This window comes from Lepisma saccharinum, chromosome 19, assembly GCF_977018435.1.
Source record: "Lepisma saccharinum chromosome 19, izLepSacc3.1, whole genome shotgun sequence".
NCBI lineage: Eukaryota > Metazoa > Arthropoda > Insecta > Zygentoma > Lepismatidae > Lepisma > Lepisma saccharinum.
In genome coordinates, this window is record NC_139247.1 from 67,881,155 (window position 1) to 67,907,267 (window position 26,113).

Sequence of the window (26,113 nt, forward strand, 5' to 3'; positions counted from 1 at the left end):
GCCATTCAATTTTCTGAGATGTCTGCTAGGAGCCCATTTTGAATAACAACCCTTCCATTACACAGTAACATTTATGTATGGGTGTGCTATCTTTCTTATTAATCAGCAGAATTCCCACCAATTAGGTAACCCTGGAAAAATCAGGGAAATAGAATTTGGGCATGAAAAAGTCAGGAAAATTGAGTGCCTTTTATTTTGCCAGGGTTGGAAGTTGAAAACACATTTCACTTTTACCTTCAACTAGTTTCTTTGTTTGGAAACAGTTTGTATAAAAATGTTATTCTATTTGTCGTAATTTATTTTCAACAATGCTGAATAAACTTGATTCATTTGATTAACTCTTAATGTTGATGACATCACCAATAATTTTGGTGTAAAGGGCAACCTTCTGGCAAGGCACCAAGAAGTCAACCTCACTTCCATGTAATACACCCAGGTAACTGCTTGTTGCAGGCTAACGAGGCTTTGGTGCCTAGACCTAGAGCCAGTATAATGATCTGCAGGGTTGTTTGTTGTCCTGTGTTTTTCCCCTAAGTGCCTCTTTACAGCCAAGACAATTGTTGATTTTAGTTACAGTAAGGGGCTAGACCCCATATGATGTGATAGCTGCACAATAATCTAACTTTATTTCAATAAGCCATAAAGAGTGGTCTGGAAAGTTGTTTATGTTGAAAATATGTTGAAAAACTGGAAGAAAAATGTCTGAGAATTTGGTTTTGCATAATAAGTGGGAACCCACTTGGTATTATTTGAAAATTGTAAAAAATAATAAAATACAAATCACCACCTGTGTTACATTTCTGTAATATTCATTCTAGTGTTTTTCTAAAGCAAATTTATTTATTCAGGAATAACTTTCAGAGTTCTGTAATTTGCAGGTAAACTGAGAGGCATGAATGAGAACGTTGCCATGGTGAAGCTTCCAAACAGTCTTTCTGACCAGAAAGCTCTCTGTCAGCGGATATTTGAAACTGTCAACGTGTCGAACATACCAAGTGTTGATATAGATACATATAGGTGAGATATTGCTTATTGTGAAAAGAATAGAGATTATGTATTGTTATGAGTCAATGCAGTTCTTATCTAGTAGGGATGGGAGAGATTAATTGCATTGGCCGATCTAGTCTAATCAGTGAAAATGCTGATAATTTTACCAAATCAGATATTTATTTATTTAACAGTGGATTCCAAAGACAGCAAGTGACTTGCACATTATTACACAACAACGTTCTAAAACGTGTCTCATTTTCAAAAGTGTCTGCTTGGTTTGCTAAATGATTCTATTGGCTGGGTAGTCTGTGGAACAGGGAATACTGCATGAGGAATAATGTTGGCATCTGTCAAGCAAAAAGTTGAGTGCTTCAGATGGTGTGAGGTGGCACTCCAAAGTGAATTTCGTGTTGAAGGCGAAAACTTCTGATGTTCCCATTGGCTATTTTATACAGGAATATGTGGTCTGCCAGTTTGTGTGTCTCTTGACGAGTGTGGATATTTAACATTTTCAGAAGGATGGCCATTTGCAGGTGTTTTGTAGATGGTGAAGAAGAAAGTTTAGAATGGACTTTAGTCTTATCTAAATTTGAGGGGCATGCCATGGACCATATTGAGGCTGTGTCCGAAAGCTGCAAGACCATACTTGAAGCGAGCATACTTCGAGAGCATACTCGCAGTGCGGTCTTGAAGCCTGGAAGCGGAAAGCTTTCGAACTGCACTTCGACTGCAGCGCCAACACAAGTGAGGAATGCAACAAAAGTTGCTTCGAAACTAAAATTATCAAACATCGACTCTATGTGCCACTCTTGTTTTCCGTGAACAACACACACATGACTCGGCGTGCAGTTTATATAACACAGCACGTTATTAATTATAGAAATATGAAAGAAATTTGCTCTTTCAAATTAATTTTCACACATTCCGCAACATGGTTTACGATCGCGGGAAAAGAAATTGTTTTCTCACTTTTAAACACCTTCTCACTATAGAAGAAAGAAACCACGCATATATGAATAAAACCAATAAATAAAATTACACAGTATTTTAAAAACTTGTTTACTTACATTTCCACACAATGGAAGAACTACAACTACCAGCTGATTGACTTCAGACGTCCATTTTTTTAACAAATGAAAAGCAAGCACAGATCGCAAGTGTGCACCGCTCGTGTGCTGCGCCCTCTGGTCTTGTACACTCGTTTGCTTGGCGCTTTCGAACTGCACTAGGTGACGTCACTTCCGTCAAGACTGTACTTCAAGTATGTACTTTGTACCTTTTGGACACAGCCTGAAGAGCATTCAATTGTAGATGACATGAAAGATTAGTAATTTGTAAAAAGCACTGAGAGCAGACAGGTTGTCTATTTTAGTAAAACAATGGAGTAGATCCAGCATAGGCATGACACCTGTAGTGACTGCTGAGTTGTATTCAGAAAAGGAGAATATCAAATATCATGCCCAGCTCCTTAGTTTTAACATACACAGTATGTCCCATAATTTTCTGGACTGGGGTGAGAAAACAGGAACCACACACACAATGACACTCATGGATGTATATTATTCAAAATACATTCCTTGTGCTTTAATACACTGAATGCAACGCTCATACAGCTGGTCAAAACACTTCTGGAAGTCTGACTGGAACAGTGTTGAGATACTCGGTCGAAACTCTTTGAATGTCTGCAAGAGCATCGAAGTGGGTCCCTTTCAGCTGCAATTTTTGTTTCAGGTAAAGGTAGTAGTCAGGAGGATACAGATCAGGATAATAGGGGGGATGATTAAGCAGAACAATCCCCTTGGAGACCAAAAACTGATGGACAACCACAGACTGGTGACTTGGTGCATTGTCAGTCAAAAGAGACCATGTACCCTGTTGTTGGTATTGTGGGTGTACTCGTCAAATTCATGCAAACAGGAGCATTATGAGCATTGTGTTGATACTTACAGACGGAACTAGTGCAGGCGAACTTTCTTGGGTTTTGGGCCCATTGGCTCTCCATACCAAAATCTGGTGCTTTTTTAATGGCTCATATTGGAAACACCTTGTTTCGTCACTAGTCACAATAGTTTTCAGGAAATTTGAATCCATGTAAGCATCCCTAATCAGGTCTCGAATATGTTGAACCCTTAGGTTCACACTATGTATATAGCCTGCAACTTAGTGCAATCTTCTGCCAGCCTTTTTTTTATGTATATAAAGGTATCCCCTGTGCATTGCACACCCCTCCCCCCAATGTTGTCATGTTTCAACAATGTTACATTTGACAAGATTCATTGTATAATTGCGGTGGCTCAGTCGGTAACGCGTCGGACTACCATGCTAAAGGTCCCGGGTTCGGTCCCCAGCTGGTTCAAATCCGGGAACTTTTCTAACGATGGAAGCGGCCCCGGCGCCCACCCAGCATCGAATAACATGGGTACCTGAGGGAAACCCTGCGGGGTAAAGGCAGTTAGGGGCATGATGCTGATCACATTACCCCCACTCACGACCGGATCAAGAAAGTGTGGGGCATTACCCCCACACCCCCTATACGACTTCATGGCGTGGTGCTATGCACAGGGGAGCACTTTACCTTTTTACCATTGTATAATTGCTTCTTTTTATTTTTGTTAAATTTACTACATTGTTATAATTCTACAATGCAAGCAATTCATACATACAAAGGGGAAAAAAGAAGGGATAGTAATGAAATATGAAACTGCAAAGAGAACAGAACCTCAAAACCATATTTGTTACACTTTTTCATAGCAAGAGAACAACACAATATTGTAGGGATGGGACAATATGAAATTTTGACCGATAATGTAACAATATAAAATTTATCGATACCGATAACCGATATTCTACCGATCCGATATAAGATTAGAAATGGTCCTTGAAGAAGCTGAAAGGTTCAATGACCTCATTAATAAATGTGTGTTTCAAGGTGACTGCAGTGCAAAGAAATTACATATTTAGACATTTAATTTTTTAGAAAGTAGGGCATGGAGAATATCCCTAAAAATAACAACAAAATGGCAGAATTTTGCACTAAATTATCAGATATTTATCGATATATCGGATTGGTAAAATAATCGGTAATTTTACCGATAAACCGATACACCGATATGCCTATATCAGCTGATACCGATACAGTAACGATTAATTGGTCCCATCCCTACAATATTGTATTGTTATAAACGTGCCAAAATTGTATCAATATCTCCTTGTGATCAAGTTTTAAACTTTTATTACCGATTCATTCATGCCATTTTCAGCCAGTATTGACACATTGGAAATTGGTTTAGTCGCATCTCTAATTTTTAATCAACTAAAAATTTGTTTTCTTTGCAGGTTTGCTGGCCAGACATTATCGTCCAAGTCTGTTGTTCTTGTTACAGTAAAGAAAGTGGATGACGAAAAGATAAACATTACAGTTAATTGTGAGAAGATGGTTATTGGTTCTATGCTCCTGAATGAAATAAAGGATCACATTGGGAAGTGATGTAAATATTTAATTTAAAATATTATATTCTCTGAGGATTTATAAGAGGCGAAAGACAAACAATTAATGAAGTGGTGCTCTGAATTATTTTGTATTTTTGTTGTAGCATTTGTTAAGAAAAACTTGAATGGCACTTTTTCCTGAAGTAATGAATGAAATACTTTGTTTTAAAATGTATTGTATGAACGTTATAAATACATTCCTATTTATTACAGTTTCAAATACTCTTTGTCTCCTGTTTACGTAAAAGATAGTACTGTTCATAAACATATTTGTGTAATCCTTTTATCATTAATTTCATTACATTGTACCACATGTTATTCCAGCATATGTGTAAGAAAGAGTTGCTTTACATAATGATTTGTTGAATTCCTTGTATGCATATACTGAGTGAGTATTCCAATTTAAAGAGACTTAACGCATCCAATTACTTTTCATTCTGTGATTCTGTTATCTTTGAAAGTCGTGTTTTATGTGATCCATTATTGTTCATTCTACAATTAGATAATTTATAAATTGTTGAGCAATCTTTGATCAGAAATTCATCACAACTAAGATTTTTTTCCCTTCATATGTGAAGCTTGGCATTTCAACGTTACGTATTTGGATGTTTTCTGATGTTTGTTCTACATCGCAGATGCTGCATCCTTCGTTAATGAAGGCAGTAGGCCTTTGAAAATAATCAGAAAACATTCAAATTAGCAACGTGGAAACAACAAACTTCACTTATTAACTACTAAAACCACGTTTGCCACATCCATCATGAATAGCAATTTTCTGTCCATTGGGAGCAAAATTTTCTACCAAGTAAGTAAAAAGGTCATATTTCAATATTTACTTTATCAAAATATAGGTTTATTTTTAACATTTTTCCATTGATCTATGCTTTAATGCATAATTTGTAGGGCTGAGCCAATATACTTCACAATTGTAACAGTTCAAAATAGTTCAGAATATTTAATTTTAACATGTAAGCATTCCAGTAGAACTATATATGCTATTGCTTTAAAATATTAATAAATTTACCATTTTGCATAACTTTCAGGATTTTCAGACTTTGGTCACGTGTGAAGAATATTAATGTTTCATTAGATAACCTATAGATAACAGAATAGCAACTTACTGATTCAGTTCAGTTATACTTCTTTACCCCATTTCACCATAAGGTTTCCAAAAATTACCATATTAATGCTAACCACATCTTAGTTTTAAATTATCCTGGCTGAATGCTCTGTAGTTATTTTATTCAAGATTTTTCTTCTTCAATGAATACCAAATCAGTTTGCAGTCCCCACTGTTTCCAACATCTTGGATTTCCCAAAACTTTCTTCTATATCCAGGATGTAGATGAAGGAATTTTCTAAGAACTGAGGGGAATAAATTAAGTGAATAAGTAAGTGCAGGAATCATTTCATATAGTTTGTTTTGTACCCAATCGGTTTTTTTTAAAAGAGTAATAATGTGGTGTCGAGGGTATATAGTTCATTCTCCCAATTTTCAAGAATGCAATATATTTTCACCTGCAACATAATGTCTGTGTGGCGTTTCAGTTTCCAAATTAAATTAACTCTAGCAGTACTTGTTGTTGAAAACATTCCCTTTTGGATTATGCCTGTCAGCATATTTCATGTCTTCATCTTGTTTTAATGTCATTCCCATCTGCAAACCAGGACTGGCAGGGGGTCAAATCCAAATTGGGACATGATAAAGCCCAGATGAGAATTAATTCTGGTGGTATTTGTTTCAATTTATTAATCTCCTGGTTTTTTTTCAAAGCAAATAAGTAATTTCTTCACTGTCACATTGCTTGAAGAGGAAATTGTAAGGTGAGAGGATGTTTGCTCAAGCCTTGAATCTCTCTTGGGAGGATGATCATATGATTTAAGATAGTGACAACCACATGGGAAGAAAAATTATTATAATTTTAATTGTAAGCATACGTGTTTCGGATAAATTCAATAATCTAGAATATATTGCATTAAATATGTACTGCACATCAAAAAATTACAGTGAATATAACACAATAAACAGAGATATAGTATATACAGTGGAACGTCGATTTTACGTTTTTTAGGGGACCAAGACCAACCAACTCAAAATTAGCAAAAAAGGAAAATCCAGGAAAATGTTATAGCATTTTGCTCTTTAGCGACTATGAAAGTTGAATGTATAATGTGGGAAAATTTAGAACTGGGGAATGTAAAATCGTGATTCCACTCTATTATATGTACAGTGTTATATCATTAAATATATTGATTATAGTGACGGAAAAATATTTTTGAATATTTTTAAAATTTACTAGAAAGTTTTGGATAAATTAAGTTTTTAGTGTAATAAAGTATTCTCTCAACTTCTAACGGACACATCCAAGTAAAAAATTAAAATATACAAACTTTGCTTCATTACCTTTCAACATTGATACCGAGATTGGTGAACTGAATCCAATGTCTTCATCAGGAAAACTTTCCAATATATCGTTCAGCATACTAGTACCCAAACCTTGCCGTCTGTGTGAACTCCTTATAAACACTGAATCCACTGTGTTCATTGCATAGCTTGAAAACCTACTACCTTCTGCTCCTGCAAGAGAGATTTAGATTTATTTCTCGAACCTGGGTCTCTGGCATACTGTGCCATAATAACATCTCTACGCTGGGAGGAAGCACGCAACGTCAAAGTCTGTGTTTCAAGGCAACAGATCCCATTTGGTAGCACTGCCAGAGCCACGCAGGTAAAACAGCGATGGCGAAAAATCAAGCAAGGCCAGGCTGGCTCGGTAGAGGAATGGCACGGTATGCCAGACCCGGGTTCGAGTCCTGGTCGAGCCTTCATTTTTCACTGAAAATTTCTACATAGCACATCCCTTATTTCAATTACCGAAAGTTTCAAATCTACCTACAAACTCGGGGATCAAATGGCAACCGAGTTGATAGGTATATATTACACTCTTAAAAAAAAGAATTGATTGATTTTAAAATGTTGGTAATGTGAATGAATAGTGAACGCACTGATTGTGTAAAAATGTTGTTTGCGGTTAATAAAACCATGTTCATAAATAACTGAGCCATTGTACACTTTACTCTACATGGTTCATCATATTTTTCAATGCTCATCGCTAGGGGCATGCATATTTCGTTTTTGACGAAAAAACGAAATTTGAAAAAACACATTGTAGTGTTAATTTTTCATGTTTTTGAAAGGTGTGAGATGCATTTTGTGACCATGTTTTGTCACGAAATAATGCGAAATGAACTGCAAAAAGCGAAATTAACTCTTAAACACGAAATTCAGGGTTTATTCACCGATGCGACACCTTCTGAGGTCTGAATTATCCTGAGAGTTATGCAATTCCCGGAAAATTGATTAATTCTGCTGTTAATATTGGAGAAGCAAAAATGGACTCCTTTACACAGAAATAAACTTAATAATCTTATAACTACATAAATGTGCTATTAGAAGTGAAATGTTAATTCTGTGGAATAAGTGTAGTTTTTAAATCAAATTTAGGATTATATTCACAATTTTAAAACCAAAATGTCCTTTTATATACCACTTTTCATCCAATTTTTCACCGCTATAACACCAATATTTCATTTTATTTACCGCTTTTGAACCCGAAATTGACTCCGTTTTTGTACCGAAATTTTGCTTTTTTATTTACCAAAAATATGTGCCTCTACTCATCGCAAGTAAGACGACGTTTCAAGGGAAAAATTAATGAATGACAGCACATGTGGCAATTTTGTACCCATCAAAGTACACGGGGAAGAATCCCTTTGCCTAAAATCTCTACCTGAATGTTAAAGAAGTCCCTTGACAAAGGTTCAAAGTGCAAAGTTGTAAACACTAAAATCTTTGAGACAGTGTAAAATGCCCGCTCTTCTAAAAAAGCTGAGAATATTACTTAAAATCCCAACATGGATGACAAAGAGTCTGCGAAGATGAAAAATTTGTCTGAGGACATTAAAATTGGCACATTCGAAAAGGATATAATTTCATTTTAACCATGTTTTTTCTTCCTGAAGCAGCATCTTCAGGCAAAAACAAGCATTGGACAATGTACCTGTAACTTTACAAGGGTTGATGTTAAGAAATCATGTTAAGTTAGGAACAAATAATAGATTGACAATGTTATAAGGGCAAAAACAAGTGCTTTTTCTTTCTTCTAATTATTAAGGTACACATGCTTGTTTTTAGCACAACATTATTGCCTGATTGATTCTAAATGAAACAATACGTCAATTGTACTGTAGCATCATTATGTGAAATTTTATTGTGTATAATTTTATTAATCCCAGACACTGATTGGAACAGTTACCTGTTGGTTTTAAGGTGTAAAAGCCTACAGCCTTCCCATTTATCCACAACAACTTGACGACATCTGCATCTCCTGGTAAGTCAAATAGTGCTTCCATATTCTCATCGGAATGTGCATCATATTGTCGATAAATAACTTGAGAGAGAATAAAATGAATGAGTTCATCCTCCTTTGATTCAACCTGCAAAAGGAATTTTATTAAAGAGATGTCAACATTCATTCATTGCAAGTGTTCTAAATTACTTTACATATTTAGAACACACACAGTTCAATAGTTGATAAGCCAATAGATTCTAAAACAATTTACCCACCTTACACATATGTTTATTACATCACTGAAGAGAACACACACTCACTTTCTCTGTCACTATGTACATAACAGTAAATATTTCTGTGCTCAAATACATAAAATAAAAAGGAATAACAAACAATAATGTTTCAGTACCTTGTGCCATCCATTTATGGTTTCATTTTTGTGCAAATAGTGTTCTGTTGGTAGCCATCTTCCTTCATCACAGAAGCCAATGCCTATGAGGTGAAAGGAAATTAATAATTTAAAATAACAATGATCCTTTTTTTTCAAAAGCATAAAGAATGGGTACAGGCATTTTGCTACTACATGATTGTTCTTTTACAACTACTATTATTATTTAGACTTATCACTGTAGGATATCACCCACCATTTGATTATTAAAAGAGTTGAGTTTATTTTTAAGTCCACATTATGTGCAGAAAGGCTAATTGGAACTCTACCTACGATTGAAAGTGAGATTTGAACCATTATGCATCTACAGGGTATTGAATCTGGAACCCCTTGATTACAAGGCGATAATGTTGCCATTATGCCATCAGGGAGCCACTATTCAAGTTAGAAGATATTTCTTAGTATCAAAATATTTTCGCTCATTATTTTTTTGCAATTAAATGACAATTATGATCTATGAAAAAATAATTTGGTGCAGATGTTTAAGAAGGTCTGTAGAAAGTTAATAAATTGTATAAAAATAATTTTAGTTCATACAAATCTCACAATTTGATGTTTTTGTATTCCCTAAGAGAAAATATCACAGAATGCTAAAAATGTGTAATATCTAAAATTCAAGAAGCAGCTTTTTTCTTATGACATGTCTGATTGTAACAGCAATTATTTGAAATTTAGTTATTTCCTTCATTTAAAGATAGATGGCATTGCATTGGTATACAGGTAATCAATATCAACAATGTTGGTGGTATGCGTGGGTTAGATACAAAAAAATATGCAATATTTTCTAAAATACGAGGGCTGTTTTTTCTTCAACCTCTGATAACTCCGCCAGGTGGCCCGTGAAGTGCTAGGAAGCGGGGCATCAGGCAGCGTGATTGGCATCCCCTCTGCCACTACCACCACCACTGCCAAGGCCATCGCTTCAGTTGAAACTGAGCGACTGGTACGTAGAGATGTATGCTGCTCTCCTGCCAAGTGCCAAGTGTGTTACTGGTTGTCTTTATGGAGCCCAGGACCACAATCAGTGCGGCTGCATACTGTGAGACATTGTGCAGACTATGCAGAGCCATCCAGAACAAATGGAGCGGCATACTGTCTTCGGGCATTGTCTTTCTTCATGACAATGCCTGACTGCATGTTGCTGGGTCAACCCAAGACCTTCTTCGATTCCTCTGGGAAGTGTTTGATCACTACACCTCAGTCCTGGCGCTGAGTGCCTTCCACCTTTTCCCGGCGATGAAGTGGTTGGGAGGAAGGTGCTTCCACACCAACGAGGAAGAGCTTCAGGACATCCTGCAGACCTGTCTCAACAGACAGGCGGCACATTTTTTTTGCAGAGGGTATTGGAAAGCTGGTGCATCGGTACGATAAATGTCTGAATCATCTTGGTGATTACGTTGAAAAGTAGATTATACGTGTATGTAACTTTTGTAAATAAAACCATTTTGCTATTCACTGTGGTTTAGATTTCATGCCCTATCGGAGGTTGAAAAAAAAAAAATAGCCCTTGTATAAGAGCTGTGGACAAACTATCAGTAGAGAATGCTAAAGTTTCAAGTTCACACCCTAGAAAGTAAACCTAGTTTTCTTTAATTTTTACTTTTTACTGAAAAAAACAACAACAACGGGCCCACCTATTAGGAATACATGTTAATTTTTAGAAAAATGAGGAAATAAAGCAATATTTTTTTTGTTGATATTGGAATGTTGACTCTTATAATCAACTTACATATTTTGCAAAAAGGGCAAAATAAACCAGATGGCAAAATATGGCCTTTATCTTCAGTCTGAGAGGTCTGCTGATAAATTTCTTGAATGTTGTCTGCTTTGTTGTCAATTTTTCTGCTGCATCTGCAAAATATATTAATTCGTGAAATGGTCGTTCAAAATAGTTGATCCACTATAAAGATCAGACAAAACACGTATTAATTCGTGTCCAGAAATGTTTGCATTAGCATTTCCAAAACTTTATCAGGAAAGAAAACTTTAAAATATTAGGGATGGGTATCGGTATCAATTGATGTAGACTTAATGGTAAAATTGCCAATGTTACAGGTTTGATATTTTTGTAATAGCCTGTAATTACTGAAAATCACAGTTTTGTTATTTTTTAATCTTAAACATTGTAATAATTAGCATCTGTTCAAAATACTGATTATCCATTGTGATTATCTCACATTAATTTACAAGAGTTACAGCACCGTACCATGAAGGCACATTTAAGGGAGGGGGGGGGTAGGGCCCCACACATTTTCGATCTTGGCCATCTTGGAGCCCTATTGCACGACAGATTTTTTATAATGATTTTGAAAAAACTTTATTGAGAGGCACAGTGGCCCATTCCAGATCTGATTCCTAAGGTGGGTATTTTTCAGACAATGCCCCTGTATGAAATGTCTTGGGGGGGGGGGGGGTCATCCAACCTCAAATCAGTGGGTACTTGATTTGATTAATTTGGTTTATTTTACTTCGCTTCTCTTCCACTTTTGGTTAATTGCGAAGATGAGGTTGAGTGATGATACAATGAAATTGATGAAGGAACACCCATGCCAGGATTCGAACCCAGGAACCCTAGTGTCGTAGCATGCTGTGCCAACAACCACTCTGCCACGGAGTGGTAATTTTGCTAATAAATTACCAAACACAATGAAACTAATCCTAATCCATCCCAGGCTGGCTCAGTGGGTCCTTATAGGGGAAGCAGGATAAATGTGGCCAGATCGTGATGCTGATCACGTCACCTCCACTTTAGCCAAGATCAAAAATGTGTGGGGTCCTACTTTCTCACATCCAGTATTTGTTGCTAAGGCAAAAAGTTTGCCATTTTGTATCACAGCACAATATGGGCTATCAATATGAGTCATTCCATGCGAAATCAACACAGCCTTTGACCTGACCATCTCCGATTTTCATGAAATTTGGGGAGTTGAAACTATGCATGGAACTTGGTAAGTATAAAAATTTTTAGTTTCGTGCATCTTGTAATTGTTAAATTATTCAAGGTCAAAGTTAGCATAAGTTGCCCTTTTTGAGCCCGCTTGGCTATACTAAATCTGCTGTAACTCCGCCAGTATTTTGCCTAGGAAGCTCAAATGAAGCTTATTGTACAGGGAATTGAACAAGCTTTCCAGTGATACATAACAAGCCTACCTTTGGATAAAAATATAATTTTGTCACGTGACATTGACTTTGACCTTGAATATCTCAAAACATGTCATCACCAAAAATCGTGAAAAAAATATATTTGGTCCCTCATGCAATACTCTAAAACATATCAAAAAATCATTCTGGGACTGCAATGGGATCAGAAGATACAAAATAATATGTGTAACTATGTGACTGATAAAAGCCCCATTACATGAACTATGAAGAGTCAAATGTCCCTTAACACTCCCTACAAAATGTGAAGGAGTTATCCTGTGCATAATTGGTCATGAAAGAAATAGGTTAGGCACAGGGAGATCCCTAGCCGTGTGTGTCAAGCACAGGTCCGGCATATTGTTGACCGCCATATTGAATTCAACGCAAAAATTTCAAAGGAAAGGGGGTGATGTGATATATCAAATGAGGCTAGAATTTCACGAGAAATGAAGTGACGAAGGATTTTCCAACGTATATTACACCAGCAAAAAGTTATACACATATCTTTCACTTACGATACATGCACATTAAAATGTTGTCAATGTTCCTGTGAGCACACTCGTTGACGTCTCTCACACTCGCATAGAACATTTGGCAATGTAGCATGTGCAACAACATCGCAAGCAGCAACTATGCCTTCTCTCAGATGGTCAATATCAGCGACTTTTAGTGCATGCACCATTCTCTTCAAATGTTTCTGAAGGTAAAAGTCCTCCTAAGATGTTAGATCTGGGGAATGTGCAGGCCTTTTAATAGATCCCCGTGCGCCCATCAATCTACCTAGAAAATTACCATGAAGAAATTTCAAAAATGTCCACATAGTGTGGTCACACTCTGTCCTGTTTCAAAACTCTCGAAAAGTGCCATATCCCGTAAGCAAGGGTGAAAAAACCTGTTCACTTAACAAATCCAAGAAGCCCTCACCATTTAAGGTTCCGTTGTTGGACCAACCATTTCCGTTCGCCATACATTATACCACATAATTAGCTTACCAGCAACAACCATTCGACTGAGCAAATCACAGGTATTGCATATTATTTTTATTAACTTCACCGTGAACATAAAAATTAGCCTCGTCACTGAAGAATTTTTCATTCCAAAGGAAGTGTCACATAATTGTTTGAGATACTTTTCCCAATATTCTTCACTATTCAACTATTTGGTGAATGTATCTGATTAAAATCATATGCAATGGTGCGTATACTTCTTTCTCTCCCAAGATGTTAGCGTGGTCTCGATGAATTCCTAACACGTTAGGAGCATTAAAATGCTTTGTTTTTAACACCTCGAAAAGGAGAAAACGGTTACAAGCATGCAGTAATAAATTTTTGCTGGTTAAATATATGTTGGACAAACCTTCGTTACTTCATTTCTCGTGAAATTCTAGCCTCATTTGATATATCACATAACCCCCTTTCCTTTGAAATTTTTGCTTTGTATTCAATATGGCGGACCTGTGCTTGACACACACGGCTAGGGATCTCCCTGTGCCTAACCTATTTCTTTCATGACCAATTATACCCAGGATAACTCCTTCACATTTTGTAGGGAGTGTTAAGGGACATTTGACTCTTCATAGTTCATGTAATGGGGCTTTTATCAGTCACATAGTTACACATATTATTTTGTATCTTCTGATCCCATTGCAGTATGTTTTAGAGTATGGTATGATGGACCAAATATATTTTTTTCACGATTTTTGGTGATGACATGTTTTGAGATATTCAAGGTCAAAAGTCAAGGTCACGTGACAAAATTATATTTTTATCCAAAGGTAGGCTTGTTATATATCACTGGAAAGCTTATTCAATTCCCTGTACAATAAGCTTTATTTGAGCTTCCTAGGCAAAATAGTGGCGGAGTTACAGCACATTTAGTATAGCTAAACTGGCTCAAAAAAGGCAATTTCTGCAAACTTTGACCTTGAATAATTTAACAATTACAAGACGCACGAGACTAAAAATTTTCATAGTTACTAAGTTCTATGCATAGTTTCAACTCCCCAAATTTCATGAAAATCGGAGATGGTCAGGTTAAAAATTGCACATATCTGTGTTGAATTGGCATGGAATGACTCATATTGGCTTTATCGGTACTTACATCTTGTTCCACCCCTATACACACACTAGACCAGAAGTTCTCAACCTTTGTGATACAGTATCCCGTAAATTATTATTATTATACGTTTAAAGTTGATGCCTTGATCCCAACAATTTTACTGATGAACACCTTTCTAAACTTTTTAACATTGTGAGTTTTTTTTTTTTGATAAGTTTCCAGCCTGGCAGGGAAAGTATCGGAATAGATGAAAATCCTTTTAGTATGTTGCAAAGGATGAATTGACACAAACAATGCCCAATGACTGTCCTTCATACAGCACAGTGAAATAGTGGGTGGCGAATTTCAGGAGTGGGAGAACAAGCACAGATGAGAAAAGGGCAGGAAGACCCAGAACAGTAGTGACTGAGAACTGATAGTGTCAACGACCTGATCCTTGCAGACAGGAGGACAGACTGTTTTTTCATGAAGTGCAGCCAGTGTTACTGAACAATTGTGATGGTGGATGAAACCATTGCATGTATAATCCTGAGATAAAATATCAACCCACGCAGTGATGCCATAGTGGATCACCATGGCCCAAAAAATGTCACTGACAGAAATCTGAAAGAAAAGTAATGGGTGTGATATTTTTGGATTGTGAGGGATTAGTATTCAGCGTATATCTGGAGAACGGCACCACCTTGAATCCTGAATGTTATGTGGTCCTGTTAGATCAATTACATTCAGCTTTGAAGGAAAAGAGGTGGGGGAAACTGTCAAGACATCCTCTTACTCCAAGACAATGCAGAAACTTTCGTGATTTAAAGTATGATCTCATTGACCACCCCCTTATCCCCCCCAATCTGGCCCCCTAAGACAATTATCTTTTCCCCAAACTCAAAATGCACCTCAAGGCACTGAATTTACACACACCAGTGATGTCATTTCATCAGAAGAGGCATGGTTTGCAGACGAAGATATAACCTTCTATTACCATAGGTTAGAATAGATGCAGGAACATTATGCCATGCGAGTCAACCTGAAAGGGCACTATGTTGAATAAAATGACATTCAGTTGCCACTCATGCCATTATTTCTTTCTGTGGCTGGAAACTTATCAAAAACCCCTCGTACATGAATTGTTATACTTCAATTATGTCTAGGCTTGTTGACACACACAAAATCAGGTTTAAACTAGTTGTCAATCACTGCATCTAATAAAATATTGTGGTTCCCTTAGAACATGGTCATTAAATTAATTTTGTAAGTTCTGATTTTCTCTGCCATGTTGCACTTTCAAAACTGAAAAATTCTAACTATTAATAATTGGGAAATGATTATTAATTTTATTTTAATGATGTTGGAGAAAAATTATATTCAGAAAATACTTATGCATTGTAACGGTCAGCTGAACAAGGAAAATTGTATGACATCAACTTGTTGACGAAATACTTACCAAATTCACATGTTAAATACATATTTACATAAGCATAGTATGTACGTTTATATTTGTTAGTAAGAGTTTGAGTACAGATAGGCTAATTTGAACTGGACCTACAGTTTAAAGTGGAATCCGAACCACCATGTGCCTCCACAGGGTATCGAACCAGTGACCCCTTGTTTACAAGGCAATGACATTACTATTATGCCATGTAAGTCTGCATTTGTTAGTGAGAATTGCTACATAAACTAACATGACAAATTTTAGAACCTCTTTTGGTTGATATAGTCGATGTCGAGGCCCAGTACCAGACTGCGGCTCAGCAGTTGAGTAACACTGGTGATATGCAGTTAGGAAAAATTCAGTGTTGTTGGAAATTACTGAAACATACCCTAGAATTCCTACAGTTCATAGCCATTTCTGTAAAGGACAAAACTGCATGGTATATTAAGCCTTGATTTTGACCATATTTGTTTGACAACTAGAAATTTTAGCATGTGCCTTAGGGGTTTCATAAGAGTGCTAAATTTTTACTACCTATTTGTATTTGCTTTTACATAATTTTGGTATTAACTTTAGATTTGTGTTTATAAATGATTTTACCTATTACAAGTAATATCTGATTGCATTGCTCCTCATATGCAGCTTTTCATATAAATCTAGATTCAGGCATGGATCATGCTGCAAAGAAATAAGATGTGTTTATAAAGTAACGCATTGCAATAAAATAATTTCAAATGTACAACACAGATGATATTAATGTGTGTAGATTAATAGTAAGAGAATACTGAAGTAGCAACTACTGAAAGTTCATATATCTTCAGCCTTACCTTAATGTTTGTTCTTCGGAATCACTGAAGTTTGAGCTTCACTACTTCATCAGTGTATAGATGAACCCAAGATGAATTCCCTAGTGAACTTATTTCAATTTACCGTTTAAAATATGCCCCTTTGTCTTGGATATAATAGAAACTTTGTGGAAGTTTTTTAGCCATGGTTTATTTGATATTTGTTTCTACAGGTAACACTTGGAAAAAACAGCCAAAATATGTTATGTGGAGGCAGGGTTTACATGCTTAAAACACATGACTTTGTTTTATACAAATGTTTAAAAAACATTGTTTTAAACGTTTTTAAAAACATGTTTAATACACATTTTGATACTTGATAAATCTGTGGTTATTTGCATGTTTTACAACTTTGTCTTTTCATTCAATCCATGTAATTTTGTTTACTGTGCACAGAAATCTGTTCAGTGGCTGAAATTGTATAATTAGTTAACAAAGAAATGTCGTAATGAGTACCCATGGATCATGTTAAAAATATCTGGCTATTTTCCCCCCAGGCATTTTAATTTAAAACATTTTAAAAAGTGAATAGTATATGGATGGGATAGTTTTGTTTCGCACTTAACATACTGCATGTGATGTGAGCCTTCCGGATGAACCTAGCAGTGGATGACCACATGTGCTGAACTTACAGGAAATGTTCCATATTTCCGCTGAAACAGTCAGACTGCACCTGCATGGGATAGGGAAGTCATACAAGTTAAGCAAGTGGGTACCCCACACATTATCGGCAGCCAACAAGGAACAACGAGTGACAGCCTGTTTGTCCTTGCTCACTCGGCACCTGAACACACCCATATTTGATCGCTTGCTCACTGGTGACGAAAAGTGGGTCCTCTATGACACTCCCAAGCGTACCAGACATTGGTTGTCGCCACGTGACCCTGTTCCTCACACCTCAAGACCACCTCTGCACCCACGAAAGGTTATGCTCTCTGTATGGTGGAATTGTCGGCAAGTGGTGCATTACGAGCTCCTTCCACCTGGTCAGACCACTACTCTCAGCAGTTGCAAAGGGTGCACCATGCATTGCGGCAGAAGGAGCCGGCATTGGTGAATCGCAAGGGTGTGCTGTTCCTGCACGACAATGCCAAGCCACATGTGGCAAAGAGGACCCGGGAGACCCTTCAGCAATTTGGCTGGGAGACACTGTGCCATCCACCATATTCACTGGACCTTGCACCAACAGATTACCACCTGAGTCATTCCCTCAACTACCACCTCCTTGGGAGATCCTTCGCAAATGAGGGAGACTTGCGGAACGCACTCACGGACTTCTTTGCATCCAGGGTATTGTGCAGCTGCAGGAACGTTGGCAAAAGGTGTTGGATGCTGATGGAGATTACTTCGAAACCTAAAGGTACGTACCGTCCACTTTATTGCTCTTTGTTTATCACTGCTCTAGAACGGTAAGAACTTTTTTGGTTACCTTGTAGACAAAAGCAAATGCAACCTCACGGTGCATATGTAATTTTTTCAATTTTGGAATATCATAGCAATTATTCGAAAGGAGATGAAAATTTGAAAACAGCTGCCCTCACGTCGGCCAAAGATCCAGCCGAGCCTTAATGCACTAGAGCACTGAAGTGGTGTCAAGCCAAAGGACTTGTGTTTGAAAGCTGGATAAGGTATGGGCATTACATTGTCTGTTTTGACATTCAGACTACACAAGGGCTGCATGGATTCATCTCACCATGCCTATTTGTCTACCCAAGTAGATCAATCTCAGAATGTCATATTTAAGCTGAACATAGAGCATACTGTGAAATTCCATGTCTATAAATATAAATGCAATTTAAGAACACTTTTGCAATTTGTTTTTGGTTCTTTATTTTTGTGTAAGCATTACACATATTTTCAACATTCTGCAATTAAGCTTACTAGCAATATCACACATTGCGCAAATGTAACAAGTTTTACACTGTCATTAATGCAGCACATATTTTTCAGTAATTACAGTTGTCATTACAGATTTCCTCTAAAATAATGTGTTCTAACAACAAAAATATACTGCATGATTACTATATTTCACATCTTTCAAACAATTACAGTAAAACGAAAACACTAAATGTTGTACTACGCTCCTTATAAAGGATTCTCTTTGTTCAATACAGAAAATTCACTTAAATGTAAATGACAGCTCAGTCCACCAATAACAAATCTTGACAAACCACCAAGAAAGAAAACCATTACCCCATCTGATCAACAAATTAAGTACATGTACTTATAGAAAGCTTTCATAATATCAAACATTAATATAACTAGCTATGCTGCATTGTTTGTTGTGTCTTATTGGTTTGAATAAGACATTATTATTGATATGCTACAAAGGAAAAGAACATAGCATCACATTTGATATGCTACAAAGGAAAAGAACATAGCATCACATTTAAATTACTTCAGAACATAACGAACAACACTTCTAGTTAGAATAAGTGAAATTGCAAATTTCATGTTGAAGCTTGTGTTCATAAAAATACAAGACAAGACTAGTATTTTCTTTGCTGTTGTTTAGTTGGCTATTCGACACTTATTTCTACTTTTAAGTGAAGTGGAGGAAAGAGCAAACACACACACACATAGATTAGTCATGATTCAAACTTGTGGCTCTGGTTTTGAAGCAAGTTGACATCCATCAAAGCACAGAGGCCACATCATCACACTGTACAATAGCTGCTTAGAAATAAATATGAGGCAAATTTGGTAAATAGGCCAAAAGTGTTTGTGGGACAGCTGATTATGGTAGTTCTCACTTTCCACATCCACTAAAGTTGCCAGTGCCAGTGGTAGCATCGTCGCCTTGTAATCAAGGAGTCCTGGTGGAGGCATCCCACTTTAAACTGTAGATCCAGTCCCGATTAGCCTTACTGTGCATAAAGTGGACTTAAAACACCAACCCAATCAATGAATCAACCAAAAAATTATTGATAAATTGTATTACAACCCAGTTCTGGTATCTAAGATATTTTCTGCACAGGTGCAAATCAGTATCACAAACAGTGAACAAGCTGGAAGGGTGGGTGTATTGCTTCTCCTGTGCTCATAAGGGCTTGATAAAGAAATACTTTATGTATTTGGACTGATAAATTAATTCAGAGAAGCTGAAAAGTTAATGAAATTATAGGAAATATCTGATATGTGAAAGTCAGCACAGCAAGTCACAGTATTGAAACATCCATTAGTGCAGAGGTTCCCCAACTTTTTCATTTCACGGCACCCTTGGTGTTTCCAAGATCTTTCCACGGTGCCCAAGTCGGAATATAGGCCTATCTAACGCTTGCAATGCCCAGTTAGCTTGGTTAGAGTGCTTGCCTTAAGGGCATGAGGGACGAATTTCCTGGTGGCCGTCCCCTCTGCGGTGGCTGGAGCACTGTTGCCAACTTAGCTCTTTTTGTGGCTCTCTCGTGCACTCATTTGGCTGTGAACTGGGGTTCCCACTATGATCACTGGCTCTGGCTTACATAGACAACTTGCCATAAGTATACAGTTTGCACGTGATATTGTTATATTTGCTGCATCGCACCACTCCCTCTAACCTCCCCAGCTACTTTTTATTATAGCGCCTTGGCCAACTTGAAGAGGGTGTAATATTGTTATCCGGGAATACTTTATTTTCGATTTCATACGACCATCGGTGTATTATTGGACCAATGTGTTTGCTTATCCCCATTTCTATAATTTCACATTAACTACTTCAGTCTTGTACAAAACTTGCAATTTCACATTGTTAGACAATGAAACACAACTGTAGAAGCACATCATCATATCTAAATCAATATCTAGATACATATAGTAATACAAATCACAGTACATTAACTTGGTAACTTTGTAAGTTCTATCTTGTCAACAATCCATTGGGCCACTCATTTATATTATGAAAAACTATTACTCTAAAATGATTTGCTGGTGATATCATTCACAGTATGACCTTTTGTTGACCAAAACCATATTTTCCTACGATTTCAGAACAATGAATAGGCAAGTAATATGAAATTAGGTAAAAAGAGGATCATGATTATGTTTTTTTTTGGTAAGCAATAGCACTTTACGCTAAAATATTGTCACGTACAAAATTATTTCATGCACCTGAAAAACCTACGCAGAAATTGAACTGATTGTGACGAAACGTTAACATCAAAAGCAAAATGTTTAATCATGGCAAAGTATTACAAATTGAATTGAATTACCTGTAAATGTCTCTAAATGTTCTGCTCCTGGTACTAACTTAATGTCATTCTTGTAATCATCAGATACCAGCAATACATCTGAAAAAATCATATCCTTAATTTTCATCACGAAGGGCCCGGTAACTTTGCTCTTTGATGTCAACTGCCAATTAAATATTGAACACACTACAATGCATAAAATTGCAGCAGAAATTATCAATGCAAAATATTCAAAGGAAAATAGTGTCTGATGGACTGACTAGTGAGACAAGATCTTGGATTTAAGTTGCAAGTGTTTACTGGTGTCATAGTTTATGTACAAACAAGTAATTTGGCTAAGGATGTACCACAGTTACAACTGAAGCTGAATTTAAATCTGATCTTACGATTTCTCACACTGCTCTCATGGCATCATTTAGATAAATAAATAAATAATCATACAAGAGACATAACAACAACATAGATCCAAAAAATATATATATATCTTCACAAATAGTACTTATTAAGAACGTACACATTAAAATATAATGCACAATTTCAATAGGAAATGGCCAATGAGAATTGAGAAAATCCAAACTTATTACACAACAATGCTGTAATAGCACATTATCACATAAAACAGACAACATATAAGATGACAGTATATATAATACCCACTTCACATTCATCTTTGTTGATTTTTGAGATATGAAAGAAAATATTATTAACAACCGTAAGCAGGGTGGTGGTTGAAAAATTTCTAGATGGAAGTTTCACTACCTTTTCTCCAACCATCAGCTTATTATATACATTATTTATACTCAGAGTATATCCCAATCCTTCAAAAACCACCCTGCCCATAAGGATGTTACAACAAATGCCTTCCAAACATTTGCTCTCAGCTTTACTGAAATCAGTTTACGAAGATGGAGAAGTAATTATTTTTTAATTGGTGGAGACAATACATATTATTTACAAGAAAGTGTATGACTTTTAAACATTTATTTACATACCCTGTAAATTTTAGTTTCAAATTACAAAAATAAAACTTTACTCTCAGTCCTGATGTAAAATAAATTCATATTACTACTTTCATCTAGTCAAAACACCTATAACTCATTTATTTCGTCCTTTTTAACATTGCTACTTACTTATTTTGCATTACGGAACATTCTATAAGGTATAATTATGAATTTCTCACGAAAATAATTTTCATATTACGAGTAATTATTGTTGTTCCTTTTTGTCGCTTGCGTGACACACAATATGGTGCAAGTGTTCTGGATCATCGCACGTCGTGCTTGTGTTTTGTCGATTTGGAGTGGGTATGCATGGTTTCCAACCTTCTAAACCAAAAAATACCAACTTCCTGGGTATGAAATTACGCTAATGCCTAAAATTTGGGGTCGTATGAACATTGACGGATAGCCCCACGAACCATTCACGGTAAGGTTAGGTTAGGTAAGCATAGCTAAAATTTGGGGTCATGTCATCTTCTTTGGAAAACATGGTGTGGTCGGAAACAGTGACAGGGGGTTACATCATCAAACGCACGGAACATCCGGTTCTCGTAGAGGAAGTACATGGAAGCAACGGCAATTGCGATATTTTTATACATATAAACATGAATTATCGCTAAAAAAGATAAAACGATGACAGAAAATACATTCGGGAACTTCAACAATGCTACAGAAAGTGATTTGCGTAAAGTTTCTTCTGTAAAAATGAAGAAATCTGTTTTGACTAGATGAAAGTGTTACCAAATTCATTACTTACTACAACTATTCTTATGAGTTCTGATAAAGCCACAAAACAAATTAGCTGATCAAGAAAATTGAAACACAAAATTAGAAGTTAATGTAGCACAGCCCAATTGGATTTAAACATCAGTTTTTAATATGAACAATTGCAATGAAGTTTATCCTGCAAGTAATAGTATTACGACTTTGGATGTCTGTGAAAGATGGACTAAATAAAAAGATTTCAACCAGCTAGAATTTGACCTAAAAACACACCAAGGATAAACACATCATAATTTAAAACTTATTGGCTTTTACGTGGGGGCATGTTCACATTATTGTTGTGCCCATCAGAGGTAGTTTTTCTAATGTATCATAAAAATGTACTAAATGAATAAATATACAATTTATTCTAGTAGTAAATTTCATAATATAAGTGAAAATTATCTCTGGTGATCACAGAAATGTGTCATGAACAAACCCATAGGCCTCGGATTGAGTAATCCAATAAATGACCAATAACAATAACTTGAGATAATGTCATGTATTTCTTGAGCAATGAATTTCATATTCTTTGAATGCTTACACTTGATGATTAAAATTCTGCACAAACACAATCCTTGTTGTTGAAGTTGCATTTTACTGCTACTTAGAAAATAAATATAGACTGATCTCAACTAATCCAAAATTAAGCCAATATACTTTCTAAAATAACTTCCAGTATGGAGATTCTTAAAGCAGTGTTACTGGTACCTCAGTTTCTTTCTCAAACCTCAAAATACTACAAATATAGTTTTCTAGGGTGATGGAAGGGTAACATATTCAATATGCTATCATAAAAAATAGTACTTTTGTAACATACTTTGTGTTTGCCTTGCATCAATTTCTTGCCACACTTAGCACTTGAACCTACAACCTTCAGTGACAAGATCATGATTCCACCACTCAACCCACCTAGGCTGCAGCAAATTCTGGCATTAGCACTTGAAGCTGTTATTGTTTGTCAACCTCGACATGCTACAGATCCATTAGCTTGAAATATATTACCAACTGGATGACCTCCTTGCTACCAAAGAACTGTACATGGAGATAAATTATGAATCATATTCGCTTGGTTGCATAGAAACCATGTTGAATATTGTAGTACACGTATCAATCAAATTACAAATAAAACAACAAAATTGATAGTTTTGATGACATTTCAGCTTTATGTCACAGCATTAGTATGCACATTACTTGACAGATGAATTTACAAGTTTCATATGCATTCAACATTCTAATGGGTATCTTTATGTAACATTATATCACGTTTACACCTCCAGGTACCAGTACATCATTCAATCTAATATCTCAATTCTTACAGAAGTGAGCAAAAAGTAAGGAGATGGAAAACATTTGATAATGTCATGAAAATAAGCATTGACGAAAATTATTTTACACGTGCAATTAAAACTACAGCTTCATGAAACATAAGGAAGATTACATGAACAGTACGTGCTGTTATCAGCAACAATTTAGATGTATGCTCATACTGTTAAGCTATATACACATTAATGTACATTTCATGGTCAACCTATATCCTGGCCATATGTTGACAATACCTAACTACAAAGGTACACTTTATTCACATATTATTTACATTGTCTTGTGTAAATACATGTACATGTTGTAAATTAATGGTTAGGGCAAGCTGTTTGCACAATTGGTATCCTTCTTGTACCAACAGTGGCTGCTTCTTCACAAATATGTACCACAATTCCAGGTTGATTTTCTGATGGAGGATGCAGCTCATGTGCGCCACCAGGGGTTAAGTTCGCTATGGCTGCTATCAAATCATAGTTGACCAATGGTTCAGCTTCATCAGCTGGTTCCCACCCTACTGGGGGTGATGATGGGGGCGATATAAGGAACTGGCGCTGAGGTTTAGGTGGATGTAAGTGCTGGTTTTCTCCATCGATGGGGGAAACTGGTTGGGCAAAGTAACAACTTATGACTGACTTCCCTACTCGAGCTTGGTGCAAATGAATCCGTGCCTTTGCTGCAGCTGCCGGACATTCATAATTCACACGCATTCTTCGAAAACTCCGAAAATACTGGAATGTCGCCGGTTGCCCGAATTGAAGGAACAACATTTCTATTTTCTTCTTTTCTTCATCACTTTTGAAAACAGATTTATCTAAGTTCGTTACGATTATTGATGTAGGAAGATCTTCATCACTAACTAGATCTGCTAACGTGCAAGATCCGTCGGACATTTGACTATCAATCGTGTGTATTTTTAATTCGTTGTAGTTAGGATGTACATTTGGTAAGCCATCTACTTCATTTATGATAATATCATCATCATTCGACATGCTTTCGTCCATGTCACAGCAAGCTCTGCTGTCTTCCATTTGAACAAGATTGCCTTCACACGATGGATTTTCATGTTGAGTAGCGAACAAATCCTCTGCCATTGTTAGAGATTTATGTCCCTATATCGAACTGAAATAACCAAAATTACTGCCTTATAATACTTTCTAAATATGCCACAGTCATTCCCCGATAAACATATTTTCATAACATTCCTCGATATAGAACCGAAAGTAATGTTCAACTTGATCAGCTGCTATACCAAATGTCTGAGTACAACTAGGAATAGTCTTTGTTCATGCTATTGCTAAACAGCTATCCAAATAACTGAATCATAAACAAAATAAACTTTACCTATGCCAATACTTCAAGGTTTCAAAGCAAACAATAAACACTAAATATCACAACAAAAATCTACCGATCGACACCGTTGCGGCAGCCTTGACAGTAACTACAATAAGTTCTACTATCATTCTTGGCGGAAGGTATATATATAAATTTCCCGTCCCTATCCCGACTTCGGGTAATGACGTCCCGACTTTTCGGGATCCCGAACAGTCGGGAAATACCGAATGGTAGTTTTAAAAAGTTGCTAATTCTCGACGTTTTCTGCATTGTAAGTGTTTGGAACTTATCGGAAATTGATTGTTTTTATTCCAAAAATACAAAAACAATCACTTAAGTTGAAAATTTCGAACATTTACCGTACCGAATATCGGGATTAAAAAAAAAATTCCCGTCCCGACCAAGAAAATTCTATCCCACACAAATGTTAAATCTTCAATTCTAACCACTACCATAGAATTCTATGCCACTACAAGATTTTCCAGACCGCTAGATCACCAAACGACAGCCTGCGTGCGCGAAAACAAAAAAAAAACATAATATCTATGCTAATCTCATTGTATTATGGGTAAAATTTTAAAATGCACCATATATTCATTGTGGGGTTGGAATTTTAACTTGTGCAAAAATGTTTCTTACGACTTGCAGTTTCATTAGCTTCAGTTTCTTTTTAGACTCATATTGTTATGATTTATAGTAGTATTTTCTGGCAACAATGGAAGTGATGACGTATGGGTGTGGGCTAAGAGAAAAAAATTACTCATTTTATCGTTTATAGAAAAA

General features: G+C 36.3%; 3 protein-coding genes across 3 annotated transcripts in view; 1 reads left to right on the forward strand and 2 right to left on the reverse strand.

Annotated features, from left to right (window-relative positions):
- rb (adaptor related protein complex 3 subunit ruby) overlaps positions 1 to 4,699 on the forward strand; it is a 64,968-nt gene extending 60,269 nt beyond the window's left edge. Inside the window, exons 19-20 of the mRNA XM_083141007.1 lie at positions 879 to 1,017; positions 4,327 to 4,699. Of these exons, the coding sequence (XP_082997133.1) occupies positions 879 to 1,017; positions 4,327 to 4,477 (290 nt within the window). The 3' untranslated portion in view covers positions 4,478 to 4,699. The remainder of the gene's footprint in view (positions 1 to 878; positions 1,018 to 4,326) is intronic.
- A 57-nt stretch (positions 4,700 to 4,756) lies between these two features.
- Positions 4,757 to 25,427, reverse strand: LOC146002910 (protein FAM169B-like). The gene is made up of 8 exons (XM_083141009.1): positions 25,340 to 25,427; positions 20,937 to 21,014; positions 16,505 to 16,582; positions 11,009 to 11,130; positions 9,241 to 9,323; positions 8,796 to 8,976; positions 6,884 to 7,057; positions 4,757 to 5,844 (listed from the first exon to the last, which is right to left on the reverse strand). Exons 3-8 carry the CDS (start codon positions 16,528 to 16,530, stop codon positions 5,720 to 5,722), a joined length of 711 nt encoding a protein of 236 aa, XP_082997135.1. The 5' UTR covers positions 16,531 to 16,582; positions 20,937 to 21,014; positions 25,340 to 25,427; the 3' UTR covers positions 4,757 to 5,719.
- Positions 23,538 to 25,420, reverse strand: sra (RRM_RCAN_like domain containing protein Sra). The gene has a single exon (XM_083141008.1). The coding sequence runs from the start codon at positions 25,087 to 25,089 to the stop codon at positions 24,307 to 24,309; it is 783 nt and encodes a 260-aa protein (XP_082997134.1). The 5' UTR covers positions 25,090 to 25,420; the 3' UTR covers positions 23,538 to 24,306.
- Positions 25,428 to 26,113: the final 686 nt, after the last annotated feature.